The sequence below is a fragment of the Brienomyrus brachyistius genome, chromosome 13 (genome assembly GCF_023856365.1).
Source record: "Brienomyrus brachyistius isolate T26 chromosome 13, BBRACH_0.4, whole genome shotgun sequence".
NCBI lineage: Eukaryota > Metazoa > Chordata > Actinopteri > Osteoglossiformes > Mormyridae > Brienomyrus > Brienomyrus brachyistius.
Genome location: NC_064545.1, coordinates 23,115,056 through 23,140,877, shown reverse-complemented (window position 1 = coordinate 23,140,877; position 25,822 = coordinate 23,115,056). Strand labels below are relative to the sequence as shown.

The following is a 25,822-nucleotide window of genomic DNA, read 5'->3' as shown; positions in this document are numbered from 1 at the left end:
CCTTTGGAACATAGTTCTCTGCATATTTTCCAAGACAGTGTTTTTGTTTTTTTATTTTGTTTTGCGTCGTAAATGAACACGGCCCTTATAAAGGAACTGAAAAGTTGGAGCTGCGATACTGGTGTCATTTCACGGTGTTTACTGTAGTTGCTGGTTCAAATTGATGCTTTAGGTAGCAGATCACCAGCGGCGCCCATGTCCAAGCCAAAGTGAAACTGGCTCGGTAAGCCAGCGCCCCCCGGAGGGGATGACGCAGTACACGGCTGCCTGTATTGCCCAATGGATTCACCGATCATGCTCCCTCATTGAAATATGTCACTGAACATGTATATTTGTGACATGGGGAAGTCAGTGTTACTTATTTTAAAGTGGCAACACCTCCCCAGTGCTATGCCACACTCACGGCGTCGTCCATGACTGCAGACACGCTAATTGGGTCCTTCGCAGTTCCCCGGAGTCCCCCTTTCTCATGCAACTTCAAGAGCCCCACAGCTGGTCTCATGGAGCTAATCGGCGGCAAAGGCAGAATTCCCTTACAAACGTTTTGTTTTGCACGCAGAATGTAATTTGATTTATAATTGCACGGCATGTTTGGCTGGGTCACAGAGTCACGCGGCTGCCTCTCGTTTCCTGATGTCGGAGGCGATGTTTTAGCTCGCGCCCAGCGGGTGTGTCGATGGGAACACTCTGGATTTCTCCAGAGGAATCCTGGTCGAGGTTTTCCAGCTCCACGAAGGATACAAGTGTGAATGTGTGGATGTTTGGAGGGGGTGGCGTGTGACTCAGTGGGTTAGGATGCCAAACCTATGATCAGAAGGTCGCTGGTTCAAATCCCATGTTCAGCAAAGTGATTTCACCATTGGGTCCTTGAGTAAGGCCCATAATTTCAATTCCTCCAGACACTGGCTGAACCAGCAATGTATTGTAAGAACACAAGACATTTACAAACGAGAGGAGGCCATTCGGCCCATCAAGCTCATTTTGGGAGAACTTACCTAATAGCTCAGAGTTGTTAAAATCTTATCTAGCTCTGATTTAAAGGAATCCAAGGTTTTAGCTTGCGCTACACTAGTAGGAAGACTTTTCCATACTCTAACTACACACTGTGAAGTGCTTTCTTAAATCTATTTTAAAATGTTCTCCCGCCAATTTTCACCTATTGCCACAAATTGTAGCATTTAAACTAATATTGAAGTAGCCATTTGGCTGAACAGCATCCAGACCTGTTAGAATCTTATATACCTGGATCATGTCCCCCCTTAGTCTCCTTTGCTCGAGGCTAAACAGATTCAGCTCAGCTAAACTCTCCTCACAAGACCAGGAATCATTCTTGTAGCCCTCCGTTCCACCCTTTCTAAGGCAGCAATGTCCTTTTTTAGGTATGATGACCAAATGAAGTGTTTCTGTTTTTTTGGCCTTCTGCATATGTATGTATAGGGTAACCCAAACCCGTATCCCTAACCCAGCTTTTTCAGTTGTATCTCTCTACGGATAAAAGCATCTGGCAGATGAATAAAATGTGAACGTGTCTGTGTGCAGCCATCTGGTCCACCTGCTGACCTGAACACACTCTTCCTCTACAGGTGAAGGAGGAGATGTTGATCGACGCGCTCACCACACGGAAGACGGTGGCCGTCGGCGAGAGGCTCATCGTGCCCTACAAGCTAGCAGAGGTTAGCGCAGCCTGCTCGATCCCCCATGGGACAGATCTTTCTGGAAGGTGCCCCTCATTCAACACCCTCTGGCCACCAGATGACTGATCAGTCAAACCTTTTTTGAATGTTGGGTAATTTTGCAAGTGCTTTAGCACAAATTCTTCATGTTACCTTCCAGAGGGGGAGAAAAAGTAACAGAGCAACCCCAACTTCCAGTATCGGGACGCTGAAGATGAGTCCTGACCGCTCACGAGTACGGCGATTGAGTAATCACCCTGCAACAAAGCTTCTGTAAACTTACACCAGCATATAATCGGCTCGTGATTGACAGGGGCTTAGTGATTATGTAGGTGGTTTGTTTGTTGGAGTAAAGTCACGGAGGGTCTTATTAGACTGAGGTGTTGGCTTCTCCATTTCGGCTGCCCTCCAAGGCTGATGTTAGGAGACTCTGTGGTGAATGTGATGAATGGACTATATACTGTAAGCCCAGAGACCATAGTCAGGCACGTCAGTTGCGCAAGTTACTCTCGACGCTTGTTTGCCTGCCTGCTCACTGTTTCCCTTGCCGTTGTGCTTTTGTCCTCAGACGTTAGATGAAATGAAGAGGTATTGGTGAGATTTTTCATGACATACGGTACTGTTTCTCTGACCTCTAAGGTACGATTCAGCTGGATCTGCAGAGATCTTGGTGAGAATCTGTTGTGGACTGATGGATCTCCAGTTCTTAAAGGATACCGATAAGCGTCTGTTAGGTTTTCAGTTTTATGAATGCAGACTAAACCTGTATTTCAGGCTCAAGAAATTCTTGACTGGGAGCCTGAAATTGTTTTACTATTAGAGCACTGCAGGTTTCTCTGACTGACACTGCAGCCAAAGTACTTTTATCCAAAAAATTTTGGCCAGTATTACCTGCCAAGGTCCTGGCAGGTAACATGACCCAGGAACCACCAGCAATGAGTTCTCCAGCTACATGAGTTTCAGACCAACCTGGGTGATGGGCCTGCCTTCCGCAGAAGCTCAACCTGCTAAAAATGTGCTGAAAATGATGTCTTTCCTGAGGGGACTTTGTTCAAACCAACATTTCAAATATAGTAACGTGCTGTCCTTCTAGCAAATTCCACAGATCTTACGCAGCCCCAATCAAGGTGTAGTGTTGCGCGATGGAACCACCCGGTCGTCATGCCAATTATGTGGACCCCCCCCCCCCCCCAGACTATGTTTATGCTCGCGGTGATTCCCTTCTCCCCATTTGTATTCGGCTGACAGACGTGTAGTTGCGGTTGGAATTTGAGGACGACCACACATTTTGGGAATCAGGCCTCGTTTCTGCCCTAAGCCAAACTCCCGATCTCTCACACTTTGTGAGTAAAGCATATATCTTCGGCGTGCAAACGGAGAGTGCTGAACAAGCTGACATGCGGTTAAGGTATAGGGGATCATTTTAAGCAGGGCCTTCCATCCAAATAATTTAGCACTAGTGCCCTGTAATTTACCGTGTGAAAGCTTCTGCTTTTGCTACACGCAGTACGCATCACCGTATTCTCGCCTGGGCTTGCCGACCTCCTGTCACTGGATAATTCCGTATTTCTCTACAGTATAAACCTGTTGGAATGAGGCTGTCACCTACACTGGTGCTGAAATGTGGAGGTCCGTGCTGTGGGAAGCCCATCTTTGGATGGTAGTCTTGTGCCATGCAAGTTCGGCATTCCTGGGCCGTTAGTAAGCTTCGTAAAAGGGAATGCCGGCAGTAAGAATCTACGCTCACTGTCTATCTGCAGCTACTGCTGATCCTCCAGAAGACTGTCTGTTTCTGAGATGGCCTCTGGTGTTTTGAGGCTGTGTTCAAAGTTCAAAGTATCTGACAGAGCTTCAGATACCCCCTCGAGCTGGATCTCATGTAGAACATTCCAGCACGTTCTCCAGCTTGGCCTGACAAACTGAATAAGTGTTGCCAGAGATAATTTGCATGTCAGAAGGGGCTCAGGCGTGGTGCGATCAGACTGCCAGCGATATGACCTCACTGCTTCTGGTTCCGGCTTCTCTGCTGTTCGGCACGGAGAAGCCAGTCCGCTGTCTGCCTCTCTCAAACATTACCAACGTGTATCTTTTAGCAGGAAGGCAGTTCAAGTCAAAGCTCACCCATCATTTGAACCCAAACACCAACCTAGGAGAACACTTCAGCTGACAAGCAGGGTATCAGCTAGGCTCAGGTGTGATGGATGGGGTGGGTGGCCTGGCCATCCCATAATACTTCAGCCTCTGACCTCAGCATCCTTCCCTTGTCTCGATTCATTGTAAATTCAGACCTCCATTAATTAAACCAGACAAGCTGCGATAGGCTTTTCATGTCCCCCATAAAGGGACACCAGCGATCCGTGACTTTGAATCAGCACCTCCAGCCCATGTCAGAGGTGCAGGGGCTGCTGATTAGTGCTGGTTTCATACCCCCCGCTGCCCCGTGTCACGCCGTTTGATTTTAATGGATGAAGTTAACAGTCCGGACCATTGCCTGTTTAGACAGCTGATTCACAACTTCGGCTGTAGCCAGTGGTGGGGCTGGGGGATGCACTTTGGATGATGCACGTTGGGCCTGGCAAAGAGTAAATCAGTTTGTATGGAGAATCGTACAGTCAGAGAACAAGGTTTTCTCTGTACAGGTCACTGCCGACCAGAATGCGGTTCTCGCTAAAGTGGGATTTTTCCCGCCCCTTAATCCAACACTTTTTACGCAGTAAATTGGAATGTAAGATGTTCCCCAGTAACACACTCCTGTTTCAGGCTGCAAGTAGAGTTATACAGAGTGCCTCTCACTCATTGGTGACATGGAATGACCCTCCTGACCAGCAGTGAGGTTTGCGGGCTCCCGCTAATCCAATCCCCTAGCTATTATACGTATTTATAATCCCAGTCATATTTATGCATGGGGATCTGAAGAAATTATTAGAAAAATTTCAGATAAACAAATAAATCTAATTGTTTTGTCTGATTCTTGGGTGGTCCCCCAGTAAAGAGTGTTCTAGATTTTTTTCCCCCCAAAGCTGGATTTTTGTCCCACTGGTAACAGGTCAAATGGCTCCAAGCTGGTGGTCCTAACAGGGCTTCCATGTTTTGTGTAGGTCCTAAGATCAGTGGGTCTGTTCCCTGCTCTTTCACTTACGTACTTATATCTGACACACTTCAAAGCGGGATACTGAAATCTGCTACCTACCATTCGAAGAGCCCCCAGGGGCACTATAGGAATTTCTCCTGTCTCCCTGCGATAAACACCAGACTTAAAAACCTGCCTGCGACTTCAAGCACCCAGAACCCCACCCCCTCATTGAAGCCACCTTCCCCGGCCCCCACACCAGTCTCCCTTCATGGGGTCCTGTGCACACGGGATCTCAATGCTGATTAGCCTCCGGGGGGGGGGCTCTTTTGGCAGTGGCCAGTGAGAGCTCTGGAGGTCATATTCCGGAATGCTTGGAATCCTCAGCCCGCCTCCTTGTGTTCCGAATGAGCCGCCTGGACACGATTGGAGATACTTAACAGTAGGCGGGGGGAGGGGGGAGAGGCGGGTGTCTGTGTGAGGCTTTACAGCCAATTGGGTGCCTTCTTGTGTTGCTGTCAGCCTATCAGCAGAAGGCTGCACTGTTTTTGAAACGGCTGGACGGGCTTCTGCAACGCAGGAGGCCTCCTTCTTGGTGACGAGCCTAAAAATACCCATCATTATCACAGGTAATTATTTCAACCTAAAGAAATACAGGCCGTTGTTCCACATATTTTTTCCCTGATGCGAATCTTGTTATATACTGCAGTCCCTCGGGAACTAGACTGGCAAGCATGCGAAAGCAGCCTGTTTTCCTGCTAACTTGGAAAAAAAAAAGTTACGTTGGAAGCATGGTGTGTTATTCTGTAGTTTCAGATTACAGTGACACATACTGCACTGCAAGGCAGCGATTCATAAACAGAAAAATAACACTGCAGGTTCTGAGTACTGTTACTGTTAACTTATTGAGCAATGTATTAGACAGGGGTATTCAGTCAGGTGCATCTGCAGTACATTTTCTCCTGTCCTCCTATCGAGCTATAACCCCAATTCTCATGGCCCCTATGATTCATGTGGCTCATGCTGGAATGTCTCAGTTGTTATGTGTCATTAAGCCCCTATGTTATATCACTTTTGGTTTCTCAACCTATATTCCCAAGCCGTCCATCTTCAGCTTATCTGATACACCATCTGTCAGTGTGTTTACCCGATCGGCTACATTCTGAGACTCCGTGCTCGATGCGGTCAGAGAGCTCGCCGAACTGAACAACTGCCGTGGATGTGTCTGAATGCTGCTATACTGGTTGGTTTAAGACTGCTTTTGACCCTCTGAAAAATGTGTGGGTAAACAGTCCCCGTGAGCGGGGAGATTCGATAGTCTGGGAGAACCCAGACGTCTGCAGGATGTTTGTTACCACGAGTATGGATGTGTGGAACTTCACAGGGGTGGATGCATGGAAAAGGCATGTGGGATAGTGCAGTCTACTGTTCAGTTTTTGGACAAAGACTGTTTTTTTCGGAGGAATTGTTGTCATCACCGATTTGTCCTTACTGATAACTGGACAGTTGCCAATAACACTTTTTGGTTGAAATAAAAAAAATCATGAATGCCTGTTTGATATACCTTTTCATAGATAATGCCCAGAGTATCTGAAAATGTTAAGTCATTGGTGCCTCAGTTGTCATTTTGCTGTTGCTGTACATGCATCCTCATTCAGTTCCAGGTAATTCGCTGCTGAGGCTGAATGGAAGTTTGCCGGCCAAACCTGATCTTTCGCATGACTGTCATTTTGGCGCAGCAGGCTGGGATCATGTGACCCGTGACTTCATACCAGACAAAAAACGGGGACGCGTCTCCCTGAGTAACAGGACCATTCCGAGGTTCCAAAGTCCGGACAGACGAGTGGGGGGGGACAAAGAGATCGAGCTCTAGGTGGGAATTTCGATCCGTGCCGTGTATTCACGGCTGTCAGCGTGAGGCCTGGAACAGGTTCCAAAGCAGTAGCTGTGTAGCTATTTAACCATTTCCTGGCATATCATTGCTGGGGCGACGGTGTGTGGCTCAGCGGGTTGAGACTCTGACCGGAAGGGCGCCAGTTCAAATCCCGACGCCTAAAGTTTGTTGTCGCCGTTAAGCCCCTCAGCAATGCCTTTCACCCCCAATTCATAGGTATGACAGTGGCCTAGTTAGCATTTGCTGCTTGGTATAAACACGAGTGCATAACACCATAATTTTTTTTTTTTACCCTTGTCTGCTGCCCTGGGTTGGATCCACAGTTCCCTGTTCTGTGCCCCTGGTCTAGCCACCTGCCTTTAGAGCCAGGCCCATTACAGGAACCCCGACAGGCAGATGGCTGTGAGGCGCAGCAGAAGCTGGCAGTCCAGGCTGAACATGCTGGCTGGGTGCTGGGGGGAATTTGGCCCGGCCGGCCTTGTCGGAATGACCTCGGCTTTGATCTTCTTCCAGGAGCGTAAATGGCCGGCCTGGGCAGCGGCATGGCCGGGTTTGCTGGCATGCCTCAGGAGAAATACAGCGTCACATGACACTCCGCTGGCCCCGGGGCCTTGGTGCAGTCCCTGGCGGTGATTCCTAACCCAGTCCCCGGGGACCCTCAGACCGTCTGGCAGGGAGCTGCGAGGGAGCAAAGACATGGCCTGTCTGGGGGTCCCTGAGGACTCGACTGGGAAACGCTGTTCCCCTGATATCTTACCACTTTGTAAACCTGAATTTACAACTGCAGCTGTAAACCTAAATTTGCAGAAGCCAGTCAATTCTGGTCCTGCTCCTTGCTTGATGTGCTGCTGACCCGTGGGAGGCTTCAGACGCTCGGGGCTCCCCAGTGGCTAAGCCCCGCCCTACACCATGGGGAGTGGCTCAGGCGGCCGGTGATGTGTGATCTCCAATTCCATGAAACCTCATGATCTCCGACCATCTTTGTCAGCTTCCAGACGTATGGTTGCAGTCAGGCCTCATTAGAGGGGCTAATGATTCTCCAAAATGACAGATTGGTTCAGATCTCAATTTTTGAGCCACTGTTCAGTTCATACCTCGTTGTTTTCGGGGGGGCAGGGGAAATAAGTAGAAAAACTGCAAAAATGTAGGTTTTAGTAATGACCGACAATTTCTAACACTAAAGAGAAGAACACTGAAGAACATGTTAGGTTAACTTAACTTGCATAAATAACAACCGGATAACTAAAATATTCCCACACCGCTGACGTGAATGTGCTTGGGGGGTCTGCAGTCTCAGGGTTATTATTTGCCTTTGGGTTAATGAAACTAGAATAGCTGTTACTGCAGGTGCGATCACTCGATCATGATTGGACAAAAATAGTCATGTGACACATGCAGTCTGAAGACAATGAAATGGGTGTAATGTGTAATATTTTCAAAATGTACAGTTTGCCCTAACTTTAAATGGAGTAATATTTTCGTGGTTCACATGTGTTATCTTATGTTAATCTTATCTTATGTTATGTTAATTGTGAAACGAAGAATGACTCCTGAAACATTACCGACATAATGAGAGCTCAACAGGCCGCAGTGGGTAGCAGCCGGTTGGGGTTGGGGGGGGATGTTGTGGTTCTGTCTTCCAGAACCGTGGTGTATGATCTGGGACATTTGTATCGCGGTTTTGGGTTCGTCTTCAAAAAATATATACAGACGCTCCTCTACTTACGAAGGAGATGCATTCCAAATAGCCGTTCGTAACCTGAAATGTTTGTAAGTCGTTATTCAGCATCATTCTAAGGGTATACGCAAGTACAAAGAACTAGGATGCTGGGAGTTCGCACGCTACGCTGCTGCGTGGCGGGAATAGCAGCCTGAAAATGTATTTACTTCTTTATTTATTTATTTTACTTCATGCAGGCTGGGACAGTGCGTGACTCCATGGCCAAATCCCTTTACGGTGCTCTGTTTGACTGGATCGTGTTCAGGATTAATCATGCGCTACTCAACAACAGGGACTTGGAGGAAAGAGCCAAGGTAAGACCATGGCAAGGCACTGCACCATTACCGTAAAGCATTTTCTAAGTGTGTGTGCAACCCGAGGTGCGGTTAAGGGAGGGGCACTTGGGGAGGTACAGAAAGACCGCCCTTGGTTGTGAAATAAATTGGAAGATGAAATAATTTGATAGTCTATGAATTCCTGTTATTTGACAATGAAACGACGAGTATGTGATTTTGGGTCCACATTAGCCAACGCTGGTCCTGCACATCTTTTAGCAGCTGTTCATGATGGGGGGGGGGCATTTTATTTCCGTGTGAAGCTGCTGGGGGTGGGAGTTCAGGGAACACCACCTCTACTCTCCATCTTCTTGCATTCCTCTGAGCTGAGTGAAAATCCGGGGGTTTGTACAACCCCCGTAATCATGATAAGCCCCAGCCGGGAAGCTGGTGGTCTGTTTCATAACTACCTCTTGTCTGAGGTATTCCTTTAGGTCATCATGAGTAATGGAATCGGTTATAAAACCAACAGTGCGATACAAAAATAAATACATACAGTCTGTTTTTTGTAAGTCACAAATAAACAAATTATGCAACAGATATTGTTCACAGACCTCGCGATTATAGTCCCTGATTTCCACTTCAGTTTAGTATAGAAGGTTGCTTAGGTGAACTTTGGGGGTTCAGAGACCCCCGTAGCCCACCTAAGGCAACTCCCCCCTCCCACACCCTTTTCAGATCCTATCCATTGGAGTGCTGGACATTTTTGGGTTCGAGGACTATGAGAACAACAGCTTTGAGCAGTTCTGCATCAACTTCGCCAACGAGAGGCTGCAGCATTACTTCAACCAGCACACCTTCAAGCTGGAGCAGGTGAGCCGCTGCTGCATTGGTCAACCCCCCCCCCCCCCCATATTTACGCTTGATGTCTAAATTCATCACGTTTCGGCTAACCCTGCCTCTCGAGTTCGCTGCCTGTCCCATCCTGTCTTCTCTGTGGGGCACCAGTGCATTATGGGGCCTGGCTCTGTCCCACAAGGCTTCCTTTCTCAAGGGAAGCTTCATTAAACTTGACACACAATTCAGATTCATGCCTCAGAGGGCAGAATGCTCTGTGATTGGCCCACTTTGGGACAGATTGTGTTTTCACACTAACTTACCCCCTCCCTGTTCTACGCCTGTATGTTTAACCTATAACCAAAACCATAGGGGGAATGATGTGGGGGCAGAACAGCACAGATTTGACTTTAATGAGCCGTGTCAGTTTGTGTGTGTGTGTGTGTGTGGGGGGGGGTTACTTGGTACTTAGGGGGGGTGGGGGGTTGATGTGCTTGAAAAGAGCAGCCGCTTTCTGGTGACACTCTGCTCTTAGTGCAGACGTTATCCGACTCATGTCCATTTCCTGCCATCATTCACCATCGCTGCCTGCAGCCCCCCAGAGGTCAAAGGGCAGAGCACAGGCAGGCGATCTGTTTCACTGGATGTTGTATGTGTGTGTGTTTGTGAGTGTGTATGTGTGTGTGCGCGCGCACGCGTCTGTCGATCACACCACTTTTGGACATACTGGATACAGGGCTCCTCTTATGTAAGCAGGACTAGTTAAGCCTGGTTAACCATGGTTGTATATGAATTGAACTTTCAGTTACAAGCTGAACTTCATCTAAAACATCCCTTTAGGTGTAGTCAGGGTTGCAAACTCGCATTTTAGACTGATTGACCCCCCTTCACCTGCAGAGATGCTCTGCAATCTTCACCTTGTGTTCTCCTCCATGTGGACCTCTTCCACAGCAGGAACGTCTCAGGTATTCTCCAGGTTTTTGGACAAGATGCCCCCATTGGCCAATAATGGTCAGTGTTACAAGGGTGGATTATGGGATTTCTTTTCAGAGTGCCTCTCCTTTTGGTCTCTCTGCATTTACATTTGATTTATTCAGCAGACGCTTAATGCAAAACGTTTCTTTTTTTTTTTTTTTGAGCAAGCAAGGTCCACCAGTTCCTGGAGCAATTAGGATTAAGGGTCTTGCTCAAGGGCCCCACGGTGAAATCATGTCATCGGTGCCATTTAATATTGCCAAGCTAACACACCTGAACCGTAACACGCTTCCCTTTTATCAGGGCCAGTGCTGTTTGATTTTGCTCTGGAACATGCGTGTACCTGCCCTTTTCAAACAGCGCTGCGGTTTCCCGCGCCTCTCTGAGCCTGTATGCTGCTATGCTCCCTGGGGGGAAAATAATTGTACCTTTCATCATGTTTGCATTTTTGACCACTGAATGTTATCAGATGTTTAAACAAAACTGCACAGCAGATAAAAAGAAGAAGCACGAGTGCAGAAATTCCCCCAAACGTCATGCCAGCATTATTTACCGTTACCAGTAATGACGCCGGCGTAAGGTTTCCTGCATTCATTGGTCACCCCGCCCCCCCCCCCCCCCCCCCCACTCCTCTGACCCCTTCATCTCAGTGACACTTGGGGGGTTTAAGATCACAAGGTGCTTTTTTCAGCCTTCGCTGTTGGCCAGGTTTGGGTCGCGACTTTGAGGAAACCTTAACAAAAATGTTTGTGTTATTCAACCGTTCTTCAGATATCCTAGTATGTTCTGTACCGTTGTTTTGTTGTTCTGCTGATGTTTGGGTTCAGAGTAGAATTTCTAGTCCTTTCTATGACAGCAGATAATCTAGGTCCTCATGCATCAAAGTGTCTCCAATCGGCAACGATAGCACTGCCTCGCTCGGCTGTTGGTATGGTAGTTCTGACCGATATAACCCACTTTTATCTTCCCGGAGAACATTGTTGAGGATCAAGTGTGACGTTTGATCTGAGCAGAATATTCACATATTTTCAGGAACAGTTTCCTCTTGCTGCTCTGTCAGATATGTCACCTTTGTCATGGCAGAAGTCTTGAAGACTCATGAAGATTCACCTCAGCAGGGGATAAGAGAAGCTCTGTATCCCTGGATGTTTTTCTTGTGTTTGTTTTTGACTTTCTAGGTGATTTTGCACCTTTTTGGAGACAATATCACGTGACGGCCTCTCCTGGGAAGATCCACTTCTATGTTAAAAGTTCTGCATTTGGACAGTGTTGCCCTGACTGGGGTTTAGTGGAGCCTCAGTGGAGGGATTGCCTTTGTAACCCTTTGCAGACTGATATGCATCAAAAACTTGAGGTCTTCCGGAATTCGTTTCAATCATGGCGTGATGTTCCTCTAGAACTTGAGTGTTGACATCCTCACTCTGATGGCTACTTAGATTTATATTGTGAAGGACTGGCGCAAATGATGCCTTATTGTTTTCCCAGCAGCTGACCTTAATTATGTGTTTGTTTGGGATTCAGTTAGCTATGGGGGCAGAAGTGTTTTCTATTCTCCGTTTTTTTAATACACCTAAAGGATGCACACTTGAATACAGTGTAGACGAAACTATGATGTAGTTTCCAACATTCATGCACAAAAATACAAACTGAAAAAGGTTTGGGATACTTCTTCAGAGTACTGTGTGTGGGCCCAGAGGGAGGCAGAAAGGGCCTGTAGCATGGGGGTCCTGCTCCTGCCACTGTCATAATGTCACAGCCCCGTGGGCGAGGCTACAAGGATGTGGTGTGTGATTCAGTGGAATAGGATTTTGCCTGTGATTGGAAGGTCGTTGGTTCTAATCCCTGGGTCAGCAGACCGATGTCCCCCCTCCAGTCTGACCCTGTTAACATCAATGTCCATCCATCCATCCATTTTCCAAACCGGTTATCCTATTGGGTCGCGGGGGGTCCGGAGCCTATCCCGGAATCAATGGGCACGAGGCAGGGAACAACCCAGGATGGGGGGCCAGCCCATCACAGGGCACACTCACACACCATTCACTCACACATGCACACCTACGGGCAATTTAGCAACGCCAATTAGCCTCAGCATGTTTTTGGACTGTGGGGGGAAACCGGAGTACCCAGAGGAAACCCCACGACGACATGGGGAGAACATGCAAACTCCACACACATGTGACCCAGGCGGAGACTCGAACCCGGGTCCCAGAGGTGTGAGGCAACAGTGCTAACCACTGCACCACCATGCCGCCCCCTAACATCAATGTATAAGTGGAAAATTTATATTTTTATTTGTTCTGCATTGATATCCCATATTTATAGATGCATAGATTGATGGGTGGATGGTTGGTGTCCCAGGAGGGACATTATTGCTGATAGGGGTGAATCAGAGTGGGGCTGTGGTCAGGTCTGCTTTCTTGTGTCCTTCCTGTAGTGCACTCATGTAGTACAAGATGTTCCGGCCTTTTGTAGGAGCACCGTTCTCTGTCCAGAGAGGTGCAGAGGAACAGGGATGAACAGATGGGAGTTCTGCCCTCCCCCCACGTGGCTTTTGCTGAAGGGTCTCGCCAACGTCAGTCACAGAGGCTCGGACGCATTGGGTCCGGCGAGATTCCCAAGTGCCATTTCTGCCCACAGGAGATGCCCGGGTGTCCACTGAGGGGGGCTCTCGCTGCCTGGGGCACTCCAGCCTTTCTGGGGGGGGGGTCTGTTGCTTTTACATGCTCAGGGAGGTTCTCCACCATTAAGGGGCAGGAGAAAAAACTAATGCGATGCTAACTGCTTCTTCATCGCCCACAATTAAGGTGATCGCTGTGAATGTCAGGGAACTGACACCACTGGTAAGCAGTCAAGCAAACCACGTGGGACGATGGAGTCGTGATATTTACAGCGGGAATAAGCCTGGAAACGTCTAGTCTGTCATTTGATGGTCTGGAGCCTCACTTCTCCATGTTCCTAGTTCCCTGCTTCGTGTCTCTGGGCTTCGGGCTTGTGCAGGGGTTGTGGGTAAACTTTCATAAACGACAGCCAGTTGCACTCGGTTACTTTTGTTACTGAAACTCACAGGATTTAAACCTGATTATTTTCCCGACTACCCCCTCTCTCAACAACTTTCCCAGGGAAAACTGGGGCACCATGCCTTATTAGGATATGTTAAGCCTTGTGCACCAATCGCATTTCCAGCATCTGTGGTGTTTATCATTTGTGTGGCGCGCCAGCTAGAGGAAAAAAATCCAAACGAGTCTGTCTGTTCAGCTTAGCTTGTACTTTTGGCTAAAGGAGGCCAAGGAGGAACGGATTCCAGTGATTCTTCGGAAAATCCTGCGTAGATCTTTTATTGTTCTGTTTTTTTCCCCCCTACAAGCAGCAACAGGAGCAGCTAAGTATTCTAGATGCTTTTCCCAGTATTAGACCACGGAGGATGCGTATGGCCGTGGAAACGCGTGTGAGAGGGAGGATCGAACCTTAAGATTTCCCTTTTCACCCTTTTGATTTATCGTGTTAGCCATCCCAACTGTCTGCGTGGGTCATGTAATGCTGCCGTCATGGTGATGTCAGTCACGCGACCATTCTTACTGCAGCGGTCGGGGAGGAAGTTCTGCTGAACAAGAACGTCAGACTGTGGAGAATATCGATCAAAAGGAAAATGTCCCCAAGCACAAGATTAACACTGAACCTTTTTACGTTTTACATTAACCAGACTCGTTTATCCAAAGCAAGGTACAAGTGAGGCAAATAGCACATTACGAACATACAACTGCGAAGGAATCGACTAGGCATGAGTGCAGCTAGGCTGAGCTTCCATACAATGGCCAGGTACAAGTGTACACAGTATTGCTGCAGGAGCCACACAAAGTCTTCCAAAGAAAGAAAGAAAGAACCTAATAAAAGAACGAGAAAGTGCTACGTTACAAGCTTTCAAGCTTTACCATGGAGTGGTATCAGTTCAGTAGTGGTGCTCCTAGAGCAGATGGGTATTGAGGAGATCCTTGAAGGTGGAGAGGGAATCTGATGATGTCATGCTCTCATGGTTTGTGTGACTCTGATACTGCATCACACCCCTAAAACATGCCTTTCTCTCCTCCTGTCCATCCCCCGCCCCCCCACCTGTTCTCCATCCCACCTGCGTTTAGGAAGAGTACTGTGCTGAGGGCATCAGCTGGCACAACATCGACTACATCGACAACAGCGGCTGCATCAGCCTGATTAGCCGGAAGCCCACAGCGCTCTTCCATCTGCTGGATGAGGAGTGCAAGTGAGTCTGTGCGCTTCTCTATAGCCCCTGGGGGGCAGTGGCGGGGGGAGGGTGTATATAGTGGTTAAAGAGCTGCATTTGTAACCTTATTTCAGGTTCACTTCTTGGATTTTCCCATAGGTCCCTTGAACTGCTAAGTGTCCTTCCACTTGGAGCTTTAGCATTAGCACTAGTGATGGGCAAATGAACCATTTGCTGTATTTTATGTCCCCACTAGATGGTGCCCTTGGGTTGCTTTGGGGCAGGCTTTGAGCCCTTTCTGAACAGATCGCACCATATAGTGGGCCCATCATTAGTTTATACAGTGCTGGTCAACCCGTCAGGTGACACTGGTGACCATCAGCTAAGGAACCGTCGACTTGCACCACTTGCACTTTCTTTTAGACCACATGACCTTCATCTGGAACTGGGTAACGGATATTTTAAGTTTCACAGTTCATTTCCAGACATTGCTTTCCGGTCATGTGTGCTTGTTATATATGTCTGCTTGCATCTGAGTGTTTTTCTCTGTTCCCAGCAGTTTTGTAAATCAACGTGAAATGTCACTGCCTGTTTCCACTGCACTGATGTTTGCGGGGTTTTTCTGGGCCCTGGGTATTTTAACCGTAACACACAACTCGTCTCAAGATGGTTGTCAGGCCAAGCACCTGGTTATTTGGATTGTGTAAACATACATAATTTCTCTGAGACAAGTATGGAATGGGAATCGGTGTGTGTAGGCTTTTTTCCAAAAGATTTCCTGTGTGTAGATTAAAAACCATGGGAAGGAGAAGATGGACTTCACCTGCTTCCCTTTAGATCAAATACTCATCTGGCAAGTAAAACAGAAGACAATCACATGCTAAACGAACGGTATCTGACAACAGCGTGGAGTCTGTGTATCTCTCTCTAACGTTCTTTAACGTACAATGTTTACAGTTTTTAATACACCGGCTTATCTTACCGCACTTGGTTTGAGTTAAAGTTTATGTTCCTTGGCTGGTTGTACAATAACTAAGTTACTATGTATGACTTTTGTTGTTTCTCTCTGCTATACAAACTGGCTGAACTGCCATGAGGGAAAAAAATCCAATTTTTATATAAGCGAGTGCAACCTTTCACTAAAATGTGATGCTGATTAGTTCCAGTGTAAATAATTTTTCTGAGTGTCAGCAATGTTTGCCACCAGTCTCACTTATCCTGCTCAGAGTTCTGGGGGGCCTGGAGGTCATCCCATATGGCAGAAGACAGGAGTACACCGCAGTCAGGATGCCAGTGCATCACAGGGCACATGCAGGCACACACTCATACACTCCCATAATACAGTGACCCACTGGCTACCCCAAATGCAGGTCTTTGGGCTGCAGGCAGAGATGCCACCCGTCCCTTATAATACGGGATGGTCCCGTATTGGAAGAACTGCTGCGTCTCATGTTATACATATTATTCCATTATTATAAGAGACTGGTGGCAACTGTCGCTACAGGAGGAAACCCACACAGCTCGGGGAGAACATGCAAACACCATACAACCTCGCAGTCTAATAAAGACAAAACGTGCATGTTTCAGTTGTTTTAAAAGTGCTATTTCAGGTATTAGTCCTGCTTTATTTGCCTTGACTGCCCACGCTTAGAAATGTCAGCATAATTTGTGTTTTGGCTGCACTGACTCAAAGATTTAAGTTTAACTGCATGTGCCAGAATTTGGATTTGCTCAGTGGCAGAGAGATTATGAAAACGTGGAGCTGGAACCTCTGGGGTTTGGAGAACCTTCTGAGAAAAACCCCCAGATTGAGGCAATGAAGCTACTTCATTATTAAACAAACAGATATGCACACTGTTAGCTGTTAGCATCCTCACCTTAGCTCTTAGACTGTTAACTGTTAGCATCCCCGCCTTAGATCTTAGACTGTTAGCTGCTAGCATCCTCGCCTTAGCTCTTAGACTGTTAGCTGTTAGCATCCTCGCCTTAACTCTTAGACTGTTAACTGTTAGCATTCTCTCCTTAGCTCTTAGACTGTTAACTGTTAGCATCCTCGCCTTAGCTCTTAGACTGTTAGCTGTTAGCATCCTCGCCTTAGCTCTTAGACTGTTAGCTGTTAGCATCCTCGCCTTAGCTCTTAGACTGTTAGCTGCTAGCATCCTCGCCTTAGCTCTTAGACTGTTAGCTGCTAGCATCCTCGCCTTAGCTCTTAGACTGTTAGCTGTTAGCATCCTCGCCTTAGCTCTTAGACTGTTAGCTGTTAGCATCCTCGCCTTAGCTCTTAGACTGTTAGCTGTTAGCATCCACTTTCTGACTGACTAGCTGTTCTTTCTGCCTGTGGCCTCGCGTCAGTCTGTTCCCCAGTGGTATCGTGAATCAGCCACAGAGGGCTGGATTTATTAATACATGGTTGCATCTACCGATCAGATTTTGTGCTTGTAAAATAATTCATAAATGAAATATTACATACATGCAGTCTTGAGTTGTGATGTTTGAATTGAGAGAATTTTAAATGAATGAGAAGCAGATGTTTATTAAAATTTGCATTGTTTGGGAATTGAATGGCACACCCAAGATTTTCTTGAAGTTCCTTTTAAGACCAAGGAGGGGGGCGAGTCTTCTGCTCCTGCTCCTCGTATGGAGTATCATCTGTGTGTCCCCCCGCCCTCGCTGTCCCTCCTGGTGGTCCCGGCCACTCTGCATGCTCATGTGGTTGTAATAACCCTCCCCATGAAGGATGGGCTGTTTTGACAATGCGCAGGGTCACTAAAGGCTTCTCACTCGGGCCTGTACTTTGTTATATGTGCGTAGGACCACTTGGCTAATGGCTATGAATGTTTCAACAAAGCTCTGTACGTTTATGATTCCTGCACTTCTTGTTTATTGCAAACAGTTACATGAGGAACTAGTTAGCATGGCAAGCATGGCCATCATTATAGTTAGAATGAGACCATCTTGGTCACAGGAAGTAGGCAGTATTAAAAAGATGCACAATATTAGTGTGTTTCTCTAAGGTGCTGCTTGGTAAGTTGTTCTGTTTTGTTATTGGCTGATTGCCATCAGCGTTCTTGCACAGTGATGGGGGGGTCCTTATGTATCATCATAGCTGCTAATGCTAACGGCTCATCCCTCCCTTGTGTTACAGCTTCCCGCAGGCCTCAAACCAGACTCTGCTGGACAAATTTAAGCGTCTGCATGAGGGAAACAGCTACATCGAGTTCCCAGCTGTCATGGAACCTGCATTCATCATCTGTCACTATGCTGGGAAAGTCAAGTACGGGGTCAAGGTAAGACAGCCGCAGGAATCGCGTTGACGTGTATTGGAACTCTTTGTTTGGAATAGCTAAATCAGATTCAGTGAGGGGGTTGCATGATCCAGCATCATGTAATATTAGCACATCTATCACTGTAACTAATAGGACATTTTTTTGGCACACTGATTTCGTCTAATTTATTTTTTTTTGTCCTTGAGTGTTGGCCAGATTGGATGGATTTCAGTTTGTCTGTGGATGTTTTGGGAGGCAGTTTTTGTGACTAACCCAGATACTTTAGAACTGGTGCAGGTTGTCAGCCACCCATCATGCTGTAATCTATTTTGCCCAGAGGGCTTGATTGGCATCTCGGTGGACTTTTCACACAACTCCTGTCCATCGAAACCCATCCAGTACGTCTACGGATTAACCATAGTGTATTGGACTTCATGAAGAGCTGTTATGTTTACTGCATCAGTGTTTCTCAGCCCGATCCTCAGGGACATTTTTGTACCTTCCCAGCTGCTAGCAGACCTATACCAGGTATTTTGTGTTCATCATGTTTGGTACAGGTGTGCTAGGACCTGCAAGAGGGGAAAAATGAAGACTGTCTGGAGGTCTCTGAACATTGGGTTGAGAAACACTGAGCTATGCTCTTCACATATGGCATCTACCATGTCTATGTTCTCTAGCCGTGATTCCTGAGAAGGCCTCGTTCAGGATCTGGCTTGACTCAGCAGTCATGGTGTTGCCAATTTCGAATGACCTGGACCTTTTTGAGGAGCCTCAGATGCATTGGAGCTCTGTGTTTGTGTTCATTTGCTTCTCAGCATAATGTCCTTTGTCCTATATGGTCATTCCTCACGTAGGATTTCAGGGAGAAGAACACCGACCACATGCGGCCTGATATCGTGGCCTTGCTGAGGAGCAGCCGGAGCGCCTTCATCGGCGGCCTGATCGGCATCGACCCCGTGGCCACCTTCCGTTGGGCCGTGCTGCGGGCATACTTCCGAGCCACTGTGGCCTTCCGAGAGGCGGGCAGGAGACACAAAGAAAAGAAGGGTGGTAAGTGCTGCCCCCCAATTTGGTCTTTCCCTAAGTGGGGGTGCTGCGGTAGCAACACAGATCCAACAATCCAGGCTGAAATTTTCAGCTCGTTTGTGCTGGTGTTGGACCGTTTCTTGTAAAATGTTGACAGTTGCCTTCACTGTAGTTTGGCTCGTATGCCGGGGGATTGTTTTCACATGATGCTAACTGCTAAATGGAAGCGGCATCTGTGTTCATTTGGTTGAGACCTCACCGAGAGCCGTGGGGTGTCCAATCGCACATCCCCTCTTTAAAAAACAAGTCTCCATCTCCATTAAACAGAACAAATCCATCCTTTCTCAGCTACACTAGGGAAAATGTTTTTAAGCAATCATGTTAAGCGTCCATGCGCTTGTCTGCTCTCGTCCATGTGTTTAATTAAGCCACTTGCTCCTGATACAACCCTGCTGATTTGCCTTTACCATACAAGTTCACAGGACATAGATATATTCGGCTAAATTCAGCGGCCCAGATGGGGCTGAAATCTCAGTCACCACGTATGTTGTGGCAGGACAATATATGGGTGGGTCATTTATATGAGCTTGTAGTATTGCTCTGCTACTCCTCTTACATTTTTGAGAAAACAGGGTCTGACTGTCCTTGGAGCAAGTGGGGGGTTAAGGGCCTTGCTCAGGGGCCCAACAGTGAAATCACTCTGCTGACTTTGGGATTTGAACCGGCAACCTACCAATCACAAGCACAGCATCCAAACCCTCTGAGTCACACAGCGCCCCCTTTCCAACCCACTGGACATTATTGTTTCCAAAGGGGTCTTGCCTCTTATTCACCAGTTGATCTGCTTGCACAGATTCTGATGCAGTGTGTCTTAATTCTTACACAAACTTAGAAGAACTTTTGCTAAGTAATGTACGCACGGTCCACTGTCCGGAAACACATTTGAAACCCTTTGAAGGTTCAGCAAGAATTTCCACTCGGGGAGGTCTTTGTACATATAAATATATTTTGAATCATAACAGTAACTGCTGCCAATATTACAGTGTTCCACTTGGGGTTCACTAAGAAATGCTAATTCAAGGTACATTACATTTCTATTATATTAGCAAAGCAAAAGTAATTCTCACGTCAGGTTTTGTACATTGGTCATGATTCCTTGCTTCTGATCTCAAACTCTCATTACTCTTTTCTGATCTTCCTGACTGTTGCAGTCATGTTTGGGAGTGAGCTAGACAGTTCTAGTTGGGTTCAGAACTTTCTGTGGTCAAAACAGTGAGGCTGTGGCTTTCAGACCTGATTTAGGTCATAGATTTTAATTGCATGATGGAAGCCGCACACCGTGGTAGCTCCTGTCAGCCATTGTGGGCACTTGGGAACCCCAACTTCAAGTACACCCCTACCAAGGTTGCATCCCCGATAATGGATGCTCTTCTGAATGGTCCCACTTTTTCTTAGCAACACATTTAAAGACCCTATCAAATAAGAAATCCCTCAGTTGGTCTTCACTGAATGTTGCAGAACCTCTTGTTCTTCATACGACCTCTCATCTTCTTTTCCTCTATGTCTGCCATGCCCCCCTTCCCTCCCCCCCCCCCAGGACGAGATGATGCAGCTCCTTGTGCCATCTTGAAAAGCGTGGATAACTTTAGCTTTCTCCTTCACCCCGTGCACCAAAGAAGCTTAGAGATCCTGCAGAGGTGCAAAGAAGAGAGGCACAGTAAGACTACAATTCCCATAATCCCCTGTTCTCTCGGTTGGCCTGGATGAGCATTTTCATATCAGCTTGGTCGCCTGGTAACTAGTTGTTGTTCAGTCAGACTGATCGTACATTAAGTGAATTTCGGTTTTCTGCTGGATTTCTTCATCGTAGACCTCTAATTTAGCTGTGTCAGTTATGTAAAAGCCGCTGCACTGTGCGATAAATCCCACATTGTAACTCACCGCAAACACAAGGAATTGGTTCCTCTCACAATAGTTGTCTTTCCACTGATACAGACTTGGGGGGCAGTGGTCTGTAACTCTCCATTTATCCCAACAAGCCCTGTCTCTAAATGCTCATCATATTCTAGGAAACATGCACTTTGTCAACATTAAAGTTGTATATATAAGGCACCTTATCTATGGGGTCGTATTCCATTGAGCCCAGGTTTTTGGTCAGTTGGTTTCAGTGGCTGTCTGTGATGTCTGTGTTTGGTACCTTTGACCCCACTGGCCAAATCCAGTCTGCCGCGCTGATGAAGGCATCAGATATGTCAGGGTTTCTCAGGCAGCCAGTTCGTGTCTCCCATGCAGGGGGATCAACTCTCAGAGAACTTCCCGTATCGGTTGCTCCTGCAGTTTTTGGCAGCAGCTGTGATCAGCCCACGGCCTCAGGCTATTCCACAGCATGGCCTGTTAGACGGCTTCAGCAATGGGGCCTGGTTTTAATCCATATCTGTGTCACTCTGGGGGTCAGTCTGCTTTCCAGCCCCCGGTTTAAATTACTGAGCCTTTACAAATTGGAGGGAAACAAATTCACACAGTGGAGCCAAGATGGCGTCCATCCTTGGGGCAAGTCTCTACCAGCTTTTGGGTAGGATGAATGGACATAGATGGGTGGGTTTGTTGTTTCTAGGGAAGAAAGTCAAGAAGAGTCCACCACCCCCCTAGTGCAGTGATTGGTTGTGGCCAACAGGGGGACCCAAACCTTGACGGCCCAATATAAATGTTATCACCAGTGCTCATGCTCATTCCTGCTTGTGCAGTGATCTCCCTCAGGCTGATTCAGCCAAGCAGCTTGTGACTTGAGAGTCTCAGGACAGAGTCTCCTCAAAATTCCCAAAAGTCTTAAAAACAAAGCCATTCTGAGCGTATAGACATTTATGCTCTGAAATGAGTAGACATCTCTGCTGGGCTCATTAGCAGCAATGTCTGGGCATCCCTGCCTACAAATGCTGCACCCTTTGATGCTTATTTATGCACAGTCCAGAATTAGCTGGCCATAAACTGCTTCCAGAGGAAGTGATGTCATGGGGGCTCTGTTGTTTCAGCATGTCCTGTATGCTGGTCTACATGTGTGCTGTGTATATTATGACCACCACGCTCTCTATGTTGGGACAGGTATCGCCCGGAAGAGTCCTCGGACACCCCTGTCAGACCTTCAGGGTTCCAATACGCTAAACGAGAAGTCTCACCGGTAGGTGTGTGTGTGTGTGTGTGGTGCAGGTATACAGGTATACATATACACCAAATGTCTCCACAGTGTGATAAAAACCTGTTAATTTGATGTTGTGAGTATATGAATACAAATGTGCGTAGGTGTGTATGACAGACTGACATGGTGGCCCTTAGTGACAGTCACAGTCTGGACACTCTGAGATCCCCTTTCGAACCCACATAGTCTGATCCCGGTATCACCACCTTCGGTTAGTCACCGTAGGTGAAGCCAAAGCGTCTTGTGGGCGAGGGTGGTTCCTGCCTATCTGGGGCTTATGGTAATGTGCTGTGAGCTTTCCAGAAGCTTTGTGTCTGGGTGATTCCTGTTATCGGGTCAGGTGGAGTCCAGTGACTCTCTTCCTGCTCGCTGGTACACTTTTCCATGTAAACACTGATGCCGAAATGGAACGAGTGTCTAGGGACCAGAGCAGGGTGGGGAAAGTCCAGCTGACTAGGGGGACAATAACATGCTGCCCCCCCCCCCCCCCATCCCTCGGCCTTTGCTGGTCTATGACTGCAGGATGATCTGCCCTTTTGTGGTTCCCAAGTACCTCAAAGCTCCCTCCTTTACTTGAGGTCTTCTCAGAGCCCTGAAGCACATCTCCTAGTGATTGAACAGTTACGGCTTCATTAGGCATATTTCCCACAAGGGGGCAGCACCGGCCATCGCCGTTGGCTTGTGTGATGGCACTAGCTGTGACATTTCTCCCGCAGGAAAAACGTACGGAATCCAAATTTGCCTGTTGAGATTACTAATTTAATTAATCCAGTAAACAAGTTTCTGCTTGAAAACCTCGTGGACGGGGGAATGCTTCTGACAAGGTTAGCTTGACAGATAGTGTCGGTCATTGCAGGTAGGAGACTCAGAAACCTGGATTACTGGGATTTTCAAGGCGGTTCTTTATTTACCGATACAGGCCTTCAGCCGGGCCTGTTCCTGGCCCTGCCAGGGGCCCTATAACTGGCCTGTCACACTAGGTCCTAGTTTGGCATTTCGAAGTAACTTTGTGACCTTACCAGGACTGGGTGTTGCATGTCTTTCCTGTAGGTACGGGGCCCTGCGTTTGAACACAGTTATTGTAATTTATATACGTTTGTACAACACAAAAAGGCACTTGCTTCTGTACTGAACACAGTGATTAGGCTTCTGTTTATGACAAAGATATCATGCTTTTTGTTGTGACGGTTGTTTATATGTTTAGTTTTTTTTTTTACCTGTGCAAATGTTATTATATCTTTTGGTAAATCCCTTCAGATAACATCACTGGCTTCATAAACAAACAGTAGTGGTGACACTGCAAAGAGCTGCAGTGCCCTCTAGCAGTTGCATGTAATGCCTGCTGCTGAACTGGAATCTCTCTGGCATAGAGGTGTGAGTGTGAGTTTTCTTTCCCACCACCAGGGGGCAGGACAGCAGCAGTGGGGGGTGGAGTGTGCGCGGCAGCAGGTCGGCATGGCTTTCCTCGTCCGTGAGCCCGTCTCTGGATGAAGACGGCGTCATGGTCAATTCCAGCAGCAGCAAGATCTTGGAAAGGGCCCATGGCATCCTCATGTGGGTGCCCTCACACCGGCACGCGCACAAACACACTCGCACCACTGTTGAGCTTTTCACACTCAAGACCAATGGCCTACATCTCTTATTTCCCTTCCCACAGGCGGAATAAGAACTACAAGTCGAAGCCCAGCCTTCCAAAGGTACGTCCTTGGACATGTGAAACGTGGTGGACAGGCACAAGTTAATGCTGAAATCAGGGCTGGGATCACAGGTGCCGTTCTCTGTATGTCTCCTCTTCTTGCAGCATCTGCTGGACATTAAGTCCCTCAGGTACCTGAGCAGTCTGACGCTGCATGACCGCATCACCAAATCCTTGCTGCACTTGCACAAGAAGAAGAAGCCGCCAAGCATCAGTGCACAATTTCAGGTTAGAGTCACCCCCTCTGCTGGCCTCTCAGGTCAAATGGGCGTCCTGGTCTCTCCATTCGCAGACAGGCTGGTCTCTCCCTTGCAGGAATGCTGGTCTCTCCCTTCGTACAAGTGTACTGGTTGCTCCATTCACACAGGCACACGGGTCTGCATTCACACGCATGTGATGGTCTTTAACATGTGCCCCAGTCTGCCCCACATCACATCACTGGCCTTACCCACTTTCCCCCACCCCTCTCTGCTCAGACAGCTGTGCTATCCTCACCGTAACCAGCTCTCTCCACCCTCCTTGCGCCAATGTCGTCATGTCTGTCTGTTTTTATAAGCAGGAAAAGTTTCATGACATAAACATTTCACTTAGGTCATTAAACTGGGGTTATTTTGGTTTGGTTACAGAAGCTTGGGTGGGAATGGGAGCACTGGAAGGTGCCAGCGAGTTTGTCCGAGGAACGTGCATCTCACATGCGGCTACCCCATGCTGCTTATCTTCTGCCAGTTACACTAAATTAATGTGTCTGGCATAGAGGTGTGAGTGTCAGTCTTCTTTCTAACCTTTTCTAATCTCGCTTAATCGCAAACAAACATGGCGCCTAATCACTGGAGGGGTCTCACCTTGCCAGCCGCCCCCCCCCCCACCCCCCCCCCCCCCCGGTGCACATCAGTAACCACCGCTTCTAATGTTGTTTCTCAATCATTATTGATTTTTTTGCCCCAAAACCCATTTGACCCAGTCTATAGAAAATGCCTGCAATTGGTGCATATTTCCTGCCTTTGATCGTAATGACCTGCCCTCCATCTCAACTCCACATTGTCTTAAGTGACATCGGTCCTCCTTGGTCTATTGTGCGGCTTTATTTATGCAAGTATATGTGTTGAATTATGTGCATGTGGGGGGGAGACGAAATAAGCAGCCTAAGGCAGAGTACGCTGAAACCACCCGCAGGAAGTCATTAGAGATCTGAGCACGGCCGACCTCCTTTGCTCTGTCAAACAGCTTTTATAGCTTAAGGATGACAAGGAATTAATATAAAAATACAGTTGTACATAAAAAGTTCTTCCTCCCTCGCAGCTAGAAAGTGACACCAGCAGGAAGTTCTGGAAGTTCCCCTGAAGTTGGACCCCGGATTTTATTCCTTTTTTGAAACCTTGCGGGTGTCAGCCTCACTTTTGTCTCGCTCTGCTTTCAGGCTTCTCTGAACAAACTGATGGAGACCCTGGGACAGTCCGAGCCGTACTTTGTGAAGTGCATCCGCTCGAACGCTGAGAAGGTTGGTGTTTTGCCTGTATCCTGGAGCTGAGTGGCAGACTGCAGCCTGACGTAAACGATGAATGTGTTGGTGCTTGAGCTGGGCTCTTTGGACATCAGACACTCTGCCCTGGGCTAGTATTGATGTCTGCGGCATAGACTTTGTGTTTTCTTAATACTAAGACTATGAGTGTCTACCAGTCTGAGAAGTACCTAATCTTGGGCCTCCTCCCCCGATGATACTTGCACGTTGACCTGCACTGACTCTCCTGATGCAGCTGCTGTCTCTCTCTCGCTTCCTCTCCTCTATTCCCGCAGTTACCGCTGCGTTTCAACGACACCCTGGTCCTGAGGCAGCTGCGCTACACCGGCATGCTTGAGACCGTGCGCATCCGCCAGTCAGGGTACAGCATCAAGTACAGCCACCAGGTGCGCCTCCTAGTGTCCAACTGACGCATCTGCAGGTCCCCCCATCTCCAACCCCACACCAGAAGCTCCCTCTTCA

At 47.6% G+C, this 25,822-nt stretch overlaps 1 protein-coding gene across 8 annotated transcripts in view; it reads left to right on the top strand.

Moving 5' to 3' along the window:
• The window catches only part of LOC125705974 (unconventional myosin-IXAb-like), a 96,454-nt gene that overhangs the window by 49,867 nt on the left and 20,765 nt on the right, over nt 1–25,822 (top strand). For all 8 annotated transcript variants that reach the window (XM_048972377.1, XM_048972373.1, XM_048972380.1 and 5 more), the window contains exons 9-21: nt 1,584–1,673; nt 8,555–8,671; nt 9,371–9,505; nt 14,578–14,699; nt 17,806–17,947; nt 18,781–18,976; nt 20,550–20,669; nt 22,052–22,127; nt 23,550–23,699; nt 23,803–23,842; nt 23,947–24,069; nt 25,259–25,339; nt 25,636–25,746. In XM_048972377.1, coding sequence (XP_048828334.1) covers nt 1,584–1,673; nt 8,555–8,671; nt 9,371–9,505; nt 14,578–14,699; nt 17,806–17,947; nt 18,781–18,976; nt 20,550–20,669; nt 22,052–22,127; nt 23,550–23,699; nt 23,803–23,842; nt 23,947–24,069; nt 25,259–25,339; nt 25,636–25,746 — 1,503 coding nt within the window. The remainder of the gene's footprint in view (nt 1–1,583; nt 1,674–8,554; nt 8,672–9,370; nt 9,506–14,577; nt 14,700–17,805; nt 17,948–18,780; nt 18,977–20,549; nt 20,670–22,051; nt 22,128–23,549; nt 23,700–23,802; nt 23,843–23,946; nt 24,070–25,258; nt 25,340–25,635; nt 25,747–25,822) is intronic.